Consider the following 16818-nt stretch of genomic DNA (forward strand, 5'->3'; position numbering starts at 1 on the left):
GGGGAGGGAAATGGGAGGCTGGGAGGAGGCGGAAACTTTTTTTTCCCTATTCTCAATAAAAAAAAAAGAAAAAAAATGACCTAGATGAACAGTAATATTTTTTTTGAAAATACTTTTTATCTCCAAGGAGATTGAATTTCTGCCAACTTAACAAAGTGCTTTGAGATCATTTAAAGTTATGCACTAGTATTTAATCCTGCTGTATATTCAGCCTGTTTAGACTTAACGTACTTCAAAGAAAACAATGTAATAAAACTTCCTTGATTTGCACTTCCCATGTAATCATCTTTTTCAACCTGTGTTAAAAACATATCTCTAGGGAAGAGATGGTGCAGCCTTTAATCCCAATACTTGTGGGTCAGAGGCAGAAAGATCTCTGTATGTTCAAGGCCACACTGTCTACAGATTGGCAGCCAGGACTGTAACACAGAGAAACACTATCTTGAAAAAGCAAAACAAAAAGCATAACTCTCATCTATGATTATATACTCTCCCATGTCCCTGACCTAGGAGAAAGAGTGTGTGTTTTGGTAACCATGTGCTGAAAACAGTCAGTAGATTGAAAGCAACCTTAAATAACAAATATCTAATAACAAACACACTGAAAATGAGAACCTGGAAACACGCCCATTCTCAGTAGCATCAAAGACAATATCATATCTTGGTGACCCGCCCAGCAGGTTTAGTTATTTTAGAGTCATGAAGAGGCACTATCTGAAAGAACATGGGTGAGAGAGAAAGAAACGGAGACCAAGCAAAATTATTGTCAAGGTCTTGTTTATTGAAGCAAGTTTTTTCTTATATACTCCTCCAGTGGAAATGGCCCCTAACATCTTGGAATAAGCCTAACCAAGGAGGTGAAGGACAACTACAATAAAACTTTATACCTCTGAATAAAGAGGCTGAGGAACATACTAGAAGACAGAAAGAATCACCATGCTCAAGGATTGGTAGAAGTAAGATTGTGGAAAAGGCCAATGTGCAAAAAACAATTTATAGATTCACCTACAAAACAAAATCACCATGACATTATTCACAGAATTAGAAAAAAAACTTAAAATTCACACAGAACCCCATACTCTAGAGAGTCAAACCAATCTTAAACAAAAATAACAGCACTCTAGGGACTACTGTATCAGATTTCAAGTTATATTACAGTTATTGTAGGAAAAACAATATATATGTTGTTTTTATATTGTTGTTATATATATTGTTTTTCCTACAATAANTTCATTGGAGATATGATACTGACAATGTTGCTTGGGTCAGCTTCCCAGTTTCTCCCAGAGCTTCCCTTCAGAACATAGAGGAGTTACCCAGAGGGCACTGTCCTGAACTGGGGGATCCTAGTTTTCCAATCAGAGAATATCCTGAAATCCCCTTTCATAATTGTGCTTAGTGCTTATCTAGCATTAGACCCATAGAATGATTCTAGACTGTGTCATCCTCATTCTGTTGAAGGCACAATATATTTGAACAAAGGATGGCCCACAAATAAAAATAATATCACAATGGGCAAGACCGTCTTTTCTATAGCACTGACCAGCGACAGTCTTCTGTGTTACAGTCAGGGTATGCCAGTACAGAAGAGAGAACTGTAGGAGAGAGCGCCGAAGAAGAAAAACCGAGGAATCATGTAGACATCAGTGACTTAACCTAGATGTGATATGTGCCAATTTCTCGCTCAGTCAGTTAGCGAGAACTAAAACCAAGGTTTCCACCCATCCACATGAGAGGCTGAGAAGGCACATGGAAGAACACACAAATGTTGGATGAGTGTTAACAGTCTCTCTCACACTTGATCCTTGGTTCTCTGAAACCACATGTGTGGAAAAAAATTCATAGGCAACTTCACATCATTTCAAATTCTAAATGATCAGGTCAAGATTCATATCATTTATACTTAAAGAAGAAGAGGTTAATAAAGTACATGCTGCCTTTCTAAGAAACTATCTTTAGCCTTCTGTTAAAAACCAACAAAAGTTTGCTTAGTAGTTGTGAGATCTGGGGAAGTCATTTAGCTCCTGTAAACTCATACCTCAATTGAAAATTGGATATCAATCCCTTATTCATGGGTATGCTGTGAAAGCTGGACTAGAGATGGCATTGAAAACATCTCCTATAATGTGCACTATCAAGTGTCAAAGTGAATTTTAATGTTACCGGCATAGTTGATACTAAAATATGATCTACATTGTGCTAATAACTATCAGAAGCTAGTCTGCTGTTTAACAGTGAGAAATAATTTGATGATGTTCCAGAAATGAAATATCTATCATCTTTATATTCTTTTCTTTGTAGGTCATGGGGGATTTTCCAGGTCATGTCCTTCCTGGAACACTTTTCTTTGTCCTAAGTCTTTGGTGGAGTATAAAGCACATACTGGAGCATGTTTGTCGACAGCAAAAGAGGTCTTCCTCCCTTATTACCAAGGAATTCTTCTTTCGAGCAGAAATTGTGGAAGGAATTCTGATTACTGGCGTGGTATTAGTAGGTGAATTGACTTACTGTGTTGTATTTTCTTAGTTTGGTGTTTTTATATGCATAGAAACTTTCTTTCTTTTTTCCTTCCTTTTTTTAAAACAAAATCAAGAAATTCCAGAGCAGAATATCTTATTCAAAAATACTTATTAAATGTTCTATTACAATTTCTCTATGATATAATTTATTAGCAATGTGGTATTTCAGGCTTATACATAGGCCCACTTCTTAATAAGTTAATTGTAGTATTTAATTTACCTACTCAATCGTGGTGAATTTCTTTAGTGGAATTGACTAGATCCTCTACAATTATTACTTATCATTTTTTCTGATCTCTACAAGAATAAATGCTATTAGAAGTAATTTCAAATGATGCAAAATAATCAACATTGCTGAAAGGTTATGGAGAGGGGCCATGGTCAAGGAAAGCCTGCTTCATGATCTTTTCCTTTTCCTTTAATGTCCTGAACTACTAAAGAGAGTAGTTAGTCCAATAATTTATAAAACTTTTCAATTGCTTTAGAAAATACTATAAAAGTAGTCGACTTTTAGTTTCATTGTAGCCTATTATAAAAGATAAGACTCTTTGGGTGTTTTTTTTTTTTGTGCTTACTTCATGGAAAGAGGTTTTAGATATGACTCACACTAATTGTTTCCAAAGGGAACTTATCTGCAAACTTATATATGTTAGTAAGTGAACCGACATCTCTGAAAATTCAAGTACTTGTATAAGTGACAATACCACATTCTACATCAATTGGGGCTTCTTGCTTATCCTTTGCTGGAGGAAGCTGGATCTTAAGAATTTTTGTTTTGAACTTAAGAAATTTTGTTTTGAAACCAAGGCCAGTCCTTTACCTAGTGGCAATCCAAAGGTCAGGTAGTTAGGAAACGAACAGTTAGCCTCTATAACACAGTCTCATAAACCTTGGACGTTCGGTTGGAATAGACACTTGAACCAAAATCATCAGCATTGGTTGGGACTAAAATTGGTTTTCTCAATCAGCACTTGAAGCTCTAATGAAGTCTAAAGTGTCACCACAAAGCTGTGAGGGAACTGCCCAGTGTAGCACGAATAATAAAAATCCAGAGACAGAGACTGGGGTTCAACTTGAAGATCAGAAAAGCAAAGCAACCAGCCACTGGTTCTTACCTCAGACCAAAATGGTAATACTGCCTCCACAAATCCTCAGAATGAGGCTGAGCTGAGACCTGTCTCCTCTTATTTTATATTCCTCTCTAGTGCTGAGACTAAAGGCATGTAGCACTACACCCCACTGCTCTCTCTCTCTCTCTCTCTCTCTCTCTCTCTCTCTCTCTCTCTCTCTCTCTCTCTCTCTCTCTCGCAATGTTATAAGAGGACCTAGTAGATTGAAATAAGCAATGCTCATATCTTCTTGCATGTGTGTGCTAGGTAAAATCAAGTAGAGTGTTGTTAAAACTGTGGTGTGATTTTCTACAGGAATAATTGGTCTCTACCTTGTGCTTGGAAAGCGAAATCAGCTCTCAGATAAAGAATCCCAGTTGGCCCTAATCCTGCACTGGCATCATCTTGCCATGTATGTCTTCTTTGCATTGCTAGGTGGGACCAAGATCTTATGTTTCATCATTCGTTCACTTCCAGTCTCTTTGGTCAAGTTAATGTTAGCAAATGCCTGCTTTGTGGATGGTAAGTATGGAGGAGTAGTGTTTTCATCTCCCTCCCTCCCTCCCTCCGTCCCTCCCTCCCTCCCTCCCTCCCGCCCTCCCTCCCTCTCTGTCTCTCTCTGTCTTTCTCTCTGTCTCTCTCTCTGTCTCTCTGCTGTATTTGTCTCTCATAGTAAATGTTGACATAGGCTGCTTGTTCGTTCGTTCCTGGATGCTCAGACCCAAAATAATCACACAGAAATCTGTATTAATTGCAATATTCTTTGGTCAATAGCTTAAGCATATTTCTGGCTAACTCTTATATCTTAAATAAACCCATTTCTATTAATCTGTGTATTGCCATGTGATTGTAGCTTACCGGCAGGGGGTTCTGGTGGGCTCCAGTGGAGGCTTTTGTCCCCTGTGGGCAGCTACGTGGCTTCTCCTTACTTTGCCTTCTTTCTCCCAGCATTCAGTTTAGTTTTCCCACCTAGCTTTACTCTGTTAAGCTTCTTTATTAACCAATGGCCAAAAAAAAAAAAAAAAAAAAAACCATATTTACAACATGCAGAGGGGATCCCACATCGTAAACATCTGGATAGCCCTGTATAATAAAATATCTTTGCTTTCTTAGTATAGTCCTGATTGGCAGGGCAAAGTATCTGGGCCATACTGAGATACTTGGCTATGCTCTATAGGATGCCAAGGATTGTTGTATGAGCAGCTACTTGTTTGTTTCCTAGCCGCCCGGCAGCTCAGACCTGAAATACCCACACAGAAACTGTATTAATTAAATCACTGTTTGGCCCATTAGCTCTAACTTCTTATTGGCTAACTCTTACATCTTAATTTAACCCACTTCTAAGTAATCTGTGTATCGCCATGAGACTGAGGCTTACTGGGTAAAGTTCTGTCCAGCTCCATCAGGGCCACACGGCTTCTCTCTGACTCTACCTCCTTTCTTTCAGCATTCAGTTTAGTTTTCCCCACCCAGATCAACTCTACCTTATCACAGGCCTAAGACAGTTTTTTAAAAAATTAACCACTGGTATTCATAGCATATAGAGGGAAATCTCACATCAAAGAATTTTTCATCTCTACAAACTCATTCTGCAAGATTGAGCAGGCACAACCATTTGTGATTTGTGCATGTTTCACACCTATCCTGAAGAATCACCTTCTTTGTTTTCTTAGAAGCTATCTTCTTTATACTTTTAACAAAGAAAATTAAACCCTGAGAGTAATGGAAGCATGGATCTTCAACTGGGATAGCTAGATGTTAGCAGCAAAATAGATCCTGCCACCTGCCACCTAGCTTTTAAATTACTGACACATTAAACTTGGTCAGTGTGTGTGAAGTTGAGTCTGCCGATTTCCACCACATTAGTAGTGGAAGACCTAAGTTTGAGAAGTTAATTAAAAACAAATCATATGTTTTTTTCATTTGTTTTCTCTAAGATTGCTGAGTTGGGTGAGGAAAAGGTCTTTAAAGGTCTTTAATGTTTTTTCTTCATTTAGTATGCACATGAAAAAGGAGATTAATGATGTAGCTCCAAAAGCTCCCAGTGGTTAGGAGGCAACTGTTCATTTCCTTCCAGTGAAGAAAGAAAGTATTTCTTATCTGTTGTGTTTCAAGTACTAGGGCCAAAAAAAAGACACGAAAGAATCTCCATAACTAATAGCCTGGTTCTCATGTCTTTAATGAACATTCTTTTCTTTTATCTTGATGAAAACTATCAAGGTGAAATTGGAACATGTTTATGTAATGAAACACCGTAGTAGGTGCTGCTTGAAGATAAGGCTGCCCTACCTCTCAAGGTGTGAATTCTGGGTGTGTCTACTTTTCTCAGGGCACTGAAATCCTCAAGGCAAGGCTTTGGCTCCAGCTGTTCATCTGTGTATTCATGTGCTCCCTGCCCTGTCATGTTTATTATTCATCAGCCTGCATATTAATGCCTTTAAATGCAGTTAGCTGACAGTTTCATGGTAGAGGAGAAAAGACAGATTGAAGAAGCAAAAGGAGGGTTAAATTTCCATGATTCCACTTTACCAGGAAAAAAGTGCAAGCTGCCTTGCCCTGAGGCTCAGTGGGGATCTCATCTTACTATCAGTTGTGTAGGTTGGCTAGAGAGGGAAGAAGGCTGAAAAGTGATGACTTGGTTGTCTTTAGTTCTTATTAAAATTTTTTTCTATCCCATTAGCTTTTATTTTCCACAATCACACACATGGCCGGGCCTTGGTGGACACCTTTGGGCACCAACTGTTGAGCTTCGCTATATTTTTAGCAGGTCTGGTTGCCTTTATAGAATTATTCACAAAGAACAATGTAGTTCTGGCACTCCTGAGGTCGAGCTTCGTCATGCTACATGGGATGTGGTTCTTTCAGGTGAGTTAAAACCTCCAGCTGGCTCATTTTTTTTTTGACCCATGGTTTCTCTCCTTATTTAGTGGCATAGTTTCTTATGGAGTTCAGACACTTTCCTATGACTTGTTGCCTATAGTGAAACTGTTGGTCTTTAAGAGGTAATGTCTTTAGGTGACCTGAGGTTCCAGTAGGAACAGTGGTAGAGCAGCTGAGCAGGAAGTAGAATGTGCCTGTTATCAGACATCTGGTTATCTATTATGTAGAAACACTGATATTAGTTATTGTCAGTTCTTGATAATAAGATAGCTTATAGCTTTCTCAGTAGTAAGTTCCAGAAATGTATGTCAAGTAGACAAGGGAGGAACCTGTTTCTTGAGAAACAAGTGTGTATTTGCCACTGTATTGAAATTTTTTTTTTGAGAGAGAGTCTCACTAGGTATCCTAGGTTAGCCTTGAACTCAGAATCTTAGAATTCAAGGCTTCAGCATCCCTAGTGTTGTGGTTATAGGTGTATGCCATGTCTATCTTTTATTGGATTTTTAAGGACATTGAACTTCATTCTGTTTATGATAATGTAACAGTTAAGTCTTACCATCTCTAACTTACCAATAGGAAGACTCAAGAAGATTATAGATTCTTTTGCAAGGCTCATACAATCATGAAACTAGTCAATTCTTTGCTAATTATTTCCATATAAATTAAGCTTAACAGGCAGGCATCCATGTTAGTGGAGAAAGTACCATCACATACAGGATATTATGGGAATTCAAGCAGGAATCCTGGATGGGTATAGACCAAGAGGTGACTATGTTTGACACTCACCAAAATACCTTCACCTTATTCCTTTTCCAATTCCATTGATAGATGTGGGGCATGGAAAATGGTTAAACACTAAAGATGAAAGCAAAGATGAATGCATCTTTCTGTTTTGAATAAAATCTATACCAGACTGAGACTTTGGCCATTAGACTAAGGGGAACATCAAGGAGCCTCTTATCTCTGCTTCAGATTTCTTACTGTCTCTAGGGCAGTGGCTCTCAACCTTCCCAATGCTGCCTGCAACCCTCTAATACAGTTCCTCATGTGGTAACCCCCAACCACAAAATGATTTTCATTGCTACCTTACAACTGTAATTTTTCTAGTGTTTTGAATCATAAAGTAAATATCTGATATACAGGATGGTCTTAGGTGACTCCTGTGAAATGGTTGCTTGACTCCAAAGGGGTCATAACCTACAGGTTGAGAACCACTGCTCTAGGGTTTACATTGTGTTACACAGGCTACCGACCAACAAACAAATAATCTGAACGAGGACTTAAGTCTGGATTTGTTTGATCTCAACCCACAGTCTCTTTCCATTTGAAGATGTCAGCTCTCTAACCTCGCTATTATGTTGAAATCAGAATTCCAATCAATGATTGCATATTTTATGATGTCTGATTAATTGTACTTTGGTATGCACTTAGAGATGTAAAGACTCTCTGGAATGGAAGCAGTATGTTGCTCAAATAGGGCGGTCTAGTGATTTCTAGTCACCAGAAAGCAGATATCTGGATTGATGAAGCTACTTCAAGCATTTGCATTTCACATGAGTTCTGAGAAACTGTCAGTCTTTTTCATCATAACAGTTTCATTTTCATCATAACAGTTTCACTTTTATCATAACAGGTTTAAGGGTTCTGATTCCTCTGTATTCTCACCAACATTTGTATTTTATATTTACTATTACGATTGTCCTTCTAGTGAGCAGCAAGTAATATGCCACTGCCATTTTGATTTACCTTTCTCTAATGACATTGTTCCTCTTCCATTTGTTTGTGGACCATTTGCATATTTAAAAAAACTTTCTTCATTCATGAGAATTTCATTTATGTACATAATAAATTATGATCATAGAATTCCTCATATTTTTATATCGTTATCTCATTTCACCCCTCTTATTTCCTGAATCCCTCTCCAGCCCTTCTCTCTCCAATTTCATATCATCTCTTTTTTGAAAGCTTACTGAGTTCAATTAGTGCTCCCCACACTTGCACAGGCATGGAATCATCCACTGCAACATGGGGAATCTACCAGTGGCCACACCCTCTAAAGAGCATGATTCTTCTCCAATAGCTACAAACTCTCAGTAGCTCCTTGGTAAAAGTTAGGGCCTGGAGAACACTTCTCCCATATACCAAAACTTTGCTGGGCTTGATTTTGTGGCTGGTTTTGGACAAATAACCCCATCTTTTGTGAGTTCATGAGTGGGACAGCCATGTCATATTCAGAAGACAGCATCTCACAGCATTCCTCCCTATCCTCTGCTCCTAGATTCCTTCTGCCTCCTCTTCTGAGATGTTCCCTGAGCCTTAGAACTGGAACTAGTGAGGGAATTAATAAGGATGGCAAATTTAGGGGTTAACACTCTTTTGAGATAGTTTAAAAAGACAACGAGATAAATAATGTCTATGTTATATCAAAATAGGTAGGAAAATATGATGATTCATATGTGCTGTCTCTGATGTTGGCAATCATATAGTTGTCGGTACTCTGGATAAAAGTTTTCGATAGTGTGCCTGATTATTTTATGTGTCATTTCTTTGAAACACAGGTTGCTTTTGTCCTGTTTCCCAGAAATAAAGACCATGCATGGGACCTGTCTGATCATAGCAACGTTCTGTTTTTCACTGTATGCTTTTGCTTGTATTATGCGTTGACCTATGTCATCATTGGAATTAGTTATGCTCTTGTTACCTGGTAAGTTAATCACTTTCATTCATCAAATATGATTATCAGACTCACTGAGTTACTCTTAAAACTCAAATCATTTTCATGAATTAATTTCTTTTATTACTGTCCCACAAGACAAAGTAGTAGAGGAGAAAACTATCTGGAAACACAGAAATTGCCAGCAAAACAGTAAATGATTCAGACTTGGACTAGTTGTTTGTGATATGCCTCTGACACATGCATCGTGATGCAGGACATTCACCTGAGCCTCCCTGGTAGGAGATTTGAAAATGCCCCAGAATAGTTCTCTCTGACAGAAAAAAGCCCACCAAGTATTTGTCTCGGAGAGGGAGAAGAAATAGGAGGTCTTCCATCTTAAATGTTTAAGTGAAAAGTATGTTCATCTCCTAAAGCCTCATTTCCCTGTCCGTCCTTCTGGTAGGAATCTGTTTGGGACAGGTCCAAACTTCATCAGAAGATGGAAGGCAGAAAGTTAAAATCAACATGTAGGTGGTTAGAGAAGTTTTTCATAAAGTGAGAACGATTTTGGTAATTCCACTTACCAGGTTCATTTGCATACATCTCATAATTTATGAGAATTTTGTTCTACTTGTGTGGCTACAGCATACAATGACATTATGGCAATCATATGTAGGAAAAAAACTGCATGGTTCACATACATACTTCTCACATTATATAAGTAGAGCGCTTGCTCAGCTTTGGCCGCTAAGAAGCTTTAGACCTTCTAGAGTTGGTAACTGTAAACATCACTTCCTCCAGGCCTCCATCTGAGTTTGTACTAAAACAGGCATAGGTTGGAGGGTACTTCTGTGTACTTTAAAAAACAGATTTATTCTTTGAGAATTTTACATGTGTATATAATGCATTTTGATCATAGCTGCCCCCATTTTCCCCATCCAAGTCTTTCGAAACCTCTTCAGATACCAACCTCTCCCAACTCCACGTCCTCTTGTTTAGAAAAAACACCCACTGACTCTAATTGTTGGTTCATGTGCCCATGGATTCCAGGGTTGTCCATCTACTGTAGAGGAGCTTGTCACCTCTCTGAACTCCTTAGTTTACTGTGTGTATGGATGTCACCTGTAGTTGAATAGCCAGCTTCCTGCTTACAGAAGCACTTTTTTGAAGTTCCAAGGAAGAGCTGAAACCCAGCTCAAACGTGACGTGGGGTTTAGTTAACTTGGCCTAACATCTATATGAAAGGCAATGGCCCCATGTACATTATTTGGAGAAAAAGCCATCTTCTAGTAATATACATGTTCTGGTCTTAATGTAGAAACTCCACTGATGTCAGATTCATCTCTGCTTGCCACAGATTATAGATTCTTTGGTTTATTTTAGAAATAGTCAAAGTTATGCTCTGATGTGATCAATTTAAAAGCCCATATTTTATCTGTTTACTTATATCTTACTTTAATCCATATAGCTTTTCAACAACTCAAAGCTAAATAAAAAATATTTTCTTTTTAAGGTTGTATCCCAGCTATACAAATAATCTGGACTTTGTTTTACTGTAGATTTACATTGCCTTTAGGTTTAGTTTTAGATTTCACCTAACCAGAGATTGTTTCCCCCCCCCCTCAGGTTGGTGAAGTGGAGACTTAGCAAGCTCTGCACCTCAGAAACTCAACTTCTGAAAAATCTTGAACAGCAAGAAGAATCAGAAGATGAAATGTGATATTTTTAGAGTGCCATCTAGTGTCTCTAAACAAACCCTTTATATTTTCCATTGTCTTTGCTCTTGGCTTTGTTTAGTGGACGGTATGGAAAGAAGCTGTGACCACAAAGCCTGTAATTTTGCCAGTTCACAGACAAATTATCGTGGGCCATCTTCAGCCAATTTAATAGCAGTTTTTTACCCACCTCTGTATGTGACCTAACATCTTTGTGGTTGTAAGTAAGTCCTTCAGTATGTACAAATGGATCTTTAGTTTCCACCCAGCAGAAACCTATCAATATAGTCAAAAGAGCATCGGAGGCTTATAGTTGAGGTTCCCCTTTTTCTGTAACCTGCCTACATGATGTTTCTACCAATGATTTGAAAAGTGTTTTGAATATGGTTTACTTTGTTCTGTTATGCTAAAAGGTTATGAAATTGTTACCATGTTGGAACATGGAATTTGAGATAACTCACTGGGCTATAGTCACTCATTCCTGACTCTTGGAGAAACTAATCCCCTTGGAGATGACAACAGTTTCTAGCGTTGACAGATTCTTAACTTTTTTCTGAAGGATACCTAGCTGAGGATGATTTTTTTAGCAGATGTTTCAATTTTGTTAAAGCATTTGTGTTTACATGTTTTAGTCTTTGCTTGTAGCATAATTTGTGATAAGTTCATTTTCTGTATCATGTAGAGTGATTTTTCTGATGTTCTATGCCCCCATAATGACAAGTATTTGTTTAATTTATCTGATACATATGTATAAGTTTTGTAATATTGCTGCTACCGAAATCTACTAAGTACTAGATTATATTTATCCTGCTGCTGCAATGAGGAATAAGTGAAAGCATGCTCCATGGTGCAGAAGCTGAAGAGGAAACTGCAGAAACTTTTTGTGCCCAGTTGCTTCAGTTCTCTGAAAGGAAAAGGATAACCAAAGGTCATCCTGAACTTTTCAAAGGATAAAAGGGATGTTCCCCAGGATGTATAGTTACAAAGCCACGAGACTAGGAACGGAGAATTGTGGTGGTATCTTTGAGAAGAGAAACCTAACACTGCATTGAAAGCAACCAAAGTCACCCTGTTAAAGCAGGTGAAGGATTAACACATGAAAAACCTATCATCTAATACCAGACTCTCTGTACAAGATTCTATGACTTTGCACATCTACGTTGCAATGTTATTAGTAAGCTGTCATCTGCAGTATCTTGAAGCCAGAATTCTATGTCTAGTCCTGGGCAGACATGTGGGAATAAGTAGCATAAATCAGATTTAGAATAGATTTGAAAATTGTTCAGTGCAAATACACCGTAGTCCTCATGAAAGAGCAGACCTGTCTATGTGTCTAGTGTTGTAGAAGGCAATTCTCTGAGAAATACAGCTGCCACGTTCATCAGATCAGTTGGACCTGTTGACTGTTGACTTAGAGGAGGAAGACTGTGGAGCGGAGCCTTTGATTGGCAGAATTGTTTTATGAATGGTAATTTTGCTTTATTAAAAAACTGCATTGTAATAAGTTTTCTGAACTAATGCCAAACACTTTACAGTACAAATATTGAATGCTTTAAATTCTAAAACACTGGCTGAGGAAATTTGGCTTGAGGCTACAGTTCTCAACATGCCCACACCAATGGAATCATTCAACATTTATTGGGTGTGTCAGTGTGAGAAATGCTGAAGTGGGATGTGAACATTATGATAATTTACTGTGTTGAAAAGACTTGTAAAAACAAAATTGTTTTTTAGCTTGTAATACATGGGAAGGTCACTCTTAACTCTTATCTTGAATGTAGCCTGCCAGCTAACTTGTCCAAGATGGAGGGCTTCTCGGTACAGTTGGGCTATTCTTAAAAACTGTTGATTAATGTAAATCTTTCACTGCCTCAGATATTCTTATGAGATAATGGGTTACAGTGTCAATAGGATAACTGCTAAGTTCAGCTTTTGTATGAAACACTCTCTTCTTGCTTGGATGACTGAGGTATCTGCTGAACATCTGTTACAAAATCAAGCATGGTCTGCCCTACTACAGGATATATGTTAATTCGGCTCTCCAAACTTATAATGTTGTAGATTTTGCCTTTAAAAAAGTTGGACTAACAGTAGCTGAGGCCTTACCTAGAGTGCTCTCTGGTCTGGTCCTGGCCAATTTTTAAAATAAACACCTTCTATTTTTACAAAAATTAAAACCTGAGTCACACTGGCGAATTGGTGGATGATCACAGATCCATAACAAAAGCAGAGTACCACTCAAAGCAAAGTTCTTGTTTCAATATAACTTGTATGACTAGAAGTGAGATGGATATATATCTAGAGAAAGAAAGAGACACAGAGACATAGAGAGACACACAGAGAAAGAGAGATAGAGACAGAGACACAGAGAGATAGAGACAGACTAAAGAGAGATAAAAGTAGAATCTAACGATCAAGTGTGCTTCATCCCAGAAATGCAGGGATGACTGAACATATGAAAATCTGTCAATGTAATCCACCATATAAACAAATTGAAAGAAAAAAAAAGATCATTTCATTAAATGCTGAAAAAGGCTTTGATAAAATCCAGCACCCGTTCATGATAAAAGTTGTAGAAAGATTATGGATACAGGAAGATACCTAAACATAATAAAGGCAATCTATATCAAGCTGATAGCCAACATCAAATTAAATGGTGAGAAATTTAAAACAATCCACTAAAATCAGAGACAAAACAAGGCTGTCCACTCTGTCCAGGCAATGAGATGTCTCTGCCAATTCTAGAGTTTTGGAAGTTGCTTGCAATGCACTTCCTGTTAACTTAGGTAACATTATATCCTTCTGAGATCTTTGATTGAGTTGAAAAATAGGTACTTATAATAGTTTTCCTTAGTTATGATAAAAGATAAAATAGATATAAATATTGTAACTGTAATTCTTGCTTGATACATGTTTTATTGTATGAAATCTTGCTATGTTAAAGTTAAAACCTTCTTTTTTATTTAAACAGAAAGGGGAGGTGATGTGGGATTCCCCTCTGTATGCTGTGAATACCATTGGTTAATAAAGAAACTGTCTTGGGCCTGTGCACAGTGGAATAAAAGTAGGCAGGGAAAACTAAACTGAATGCTGAGAGAAAAAGGTGGAGTCAAGAGACACCATGTAGCCACCAGCATGAACAGATGAGCCAAACCTTTGCTGGTAAACCACAGCCACATGGCAATACACAGATTAATAGAAATTGGTTAAATTAAGATGTAAGAGTTAGCCAATAACAAGCTAGACCTAATGGGTCAAGCAGTGACTTAATTAATAGAGTTTTGTGTGGTTATTTTGGGAATCTGGGCAGTTGGGAACAAACAAGTAGTTTTTTTCCCTTATTTATTCAATATAGTACTTAAAGTTTTAGTTAGAGCAATAAGGCAACTTAAGGACATCAAAGAAGAAATTAGAAGGGAAGAGATTAAAGAATTGCTATTTACAGATGAAATATTAGTATACATAAGCAACCCCCAAAATTCTACCAGAGAGCTCCTACAGCTGATAAACACCTTTAGAGAAGTGGCTAAATACAAAATTAACTAAATAAAAAATTAGAAACCTTCCTATATACAAAATGATAAGTGGGCTGAGAAAGAAATCAGGGAAACAACATCTTTCACAAGAGCCACAAATAATATAAAATATCTCAGTGTAACTCTAACCAAGCAAGTGAAAGATAAGTATGACAGAACTTCAAGTGTTTGAAGAAAAAAGCTGAAGAAGATATCAGAAGATGGAAAGATCTCCCATGGTCTTAGATAGGCAGAATTAGCCTAACAAAAAGCAATCTACAGATTCAATGCAATCTCCATAAAAATTCCATCACAATTCTTTATAGACCTTGAAAAAATAATGCTGAACTTCATATAGAAAAACAAAACATCCAGGATAGTTAAACAATCATGTAGAATAAAAGAACTTCCAGAAGTATTAACATCCCTGATTCAAGCTGTACTACAAAGCAATAATAAAAATATCCACATATTAGCATAAAACAGACAGGTGGATCAATGGAATCGAATTGAAGATGTAAATCCACCCACCCATGGACACTTTATTTTTTACAAAGACGTCAAAATTATAGAAAAAAAAAAGAAAGTATCTTCAATAAATGATGCTGGTCTAACTGGATGTCAGCATGTAGAAGAATGCAAATAGATCCATATCTATCACCCTGCACAAAACTCAAGTCCAAATGGATCAAAGACCTCAACATTAAACCATATATACTGAACCTGATAGAAGAGAAAGTGGGAAATAGCTTTCAATGTTTTGGCACAGGAGACAACTTCCTGAACAGAACAGTGGTGTAGACACTGAGACTGACAATGTATGGAACCTCAAGAAACCAAAAAGCTTCTGTAAGGCAAAGGACACTGCCAAAAGGACAAAACAGCAGACTACAGAATGAGAAAAGATCTTCACAAACTCCACATTTGTCAGAGAGCTGCTATCAAAATATATACAGAACTCAAGAAACTAGATTTCAACAAATCAAATAATCCAGTTAAAAATGAGGTACAGATCTAAACAGAGATTTCTCAAGAGAGGAATCTCAAATGGCTGAGGAAATGCAAATCAAAGTGATACTGAGATTCCACCTTACAACAGTCAGAATGGCTAAGATCAAAAACACACATAACATGCTGGAGAGGATGTGGAGTCAGGGGAGCACTCTTCCACTGCTGGTAGAGTGCAAACATGTACTTTGGAAATCAATATGACAGTTTCTCAAAAAATTGGGAATCACTCTACCTCAAGATCTAGCTATATCAGTCTTGTGCATATATCCAAGGGATGCTCCACCATACCACAAGGACACTTACACAACTATGTTTATAGCAGTTTTTATTTATAATAGCCAGGAACTGGAAACAACCTACATGTCTCTCAACCAAAGAATGGATAAAGAAAATGTGGAACATTACACAATGGAGCACTGAAAACAATGACATCATGACATTTGCTGGCAAATTGGTGGAAATGGAAAAAATCATCCTGAATGATAACCCAGACCCAGAAAGACAAACATGGTATATACTCACTAGTAAGTGGATATTAGCCATAAAGGAGAAACATGCTACAACCCACAGATTCAGAGAAGCTAAGTTAACAAGGAAGGATCAAATGGGGGTGGGGGAGTGGCGCATGAATCTCACTGTAGAGGAGAAACAGAACTGACATTGCCAGTGGGCCACTGGATGGGGTGTGGAGGCCAAAAAATGTAGGTCCATTTCCACCTTGCCTGTAAGTCAGAGAGTTTGGAGATTGACAAGCATAGTTGCATGTCTTAACTCAGGAAGTGATTGCTTAGTTCTTTTAAAATTAAGACAGCTCATTCTAGTAAGTTCATATCATCCTGATAGTTGGTCAGTATATGCAAATGTACTTCTGTTCCTTCTTTAGTAACTTTGAAGTCACCTAGGGAAGGGCCGTCTTCAGAATACATGACCTAAAGCACCTTTGCTACCTAGGCAACAGAATGTCAGTGACTTGATGTCTCAGAATGATAAAACCATTGACTGTGTGAGTTATCCTTTTGTATCATAAGGTAATAAAGTCTTTTATTACCTTATGCACCTGTTTATGTGGGTATAAAAGCTGTGGAAAAATAAATTCAGGTAAATTTTAGGATTTCAGTCACTGGAATGCCCTTCTGTTACTCTCTTAGTTTTCTGTCTTATTATTTTTATGCATCTTCGTATTCTTTAGTTATATTTCTTCAATTCCTATGCCCCTACCCTGGTAAGAAGTATTTTTTGTCAATGTCCTCTGTCAGATATGGGCTTGTTGAAGATCTTTTCTCATTCTGTGGTCTGCTGTTTTTTCCTTTTGACAATACAGGCGTGTTTGGTTCCATCCTATGCCTCTGAAATATTCTGCCTCTGGGTCCTGGCCTTCAATGGGTAATTTCCCTCTCAGGGTATGAGTCTCCA

The 16818-nt window shown here is 37.7% G+C and overlaps 1 protein-coding gene across 1 annotated transcript in view; it reads left to right on the top strand.

The window, feature by feature from the left end:
* The window catches only part of LOC126505701 (transmembrane protein 45A-like), a 39210-nt gene extending 25472 nt beyond the window's left edge, over positions 1 to 13738 (top strand). The window contains exons 3-7 of the mRNA XM_050148934.1: positions 2302 to 2494; positions 3944 to 4150; positions 6309 to 6493; positions 9067 to 9212; positions 10791 to 13738. Coding sequence (XP_050004891.1) covers positions 2302 to 2494; positions 3944 to 4150; positions 6309 to 6493; positions 9067 to 9212; positions 10791 to 10884 — 825 coding nt within the window. The 3' untranslated portion in view covers positions 10885 to 13738. The remainder of the gene's footprint in view (positions 1 to 2301; positions 2495 to 3943; positions 4151 to 6308; positions 6494 to 9066; positions 9213 to 10790) is intronic.
* Positions 13739 to 16818: the final 3080 nt, after the last annotated feature.

This window comes from Alexandromys fortis, unplaced genomic scaffold (genome assembly GCF_014885135.2).
Source record: "Alexandromys fortis isolate MF-2015 unplaced genomic scaffold, M_Fortis_MF-2015_v1.1 scaffold_4, whole genome shotgun sequence".
In the NCBI taxonomy this organism is placed as follows: domain Eukaryota; kingdom Metazoa; phylum Chordata; class Mammalia; order Rodentia; family Cricetidae; genus Alexandromys; species Alexandromys fortis.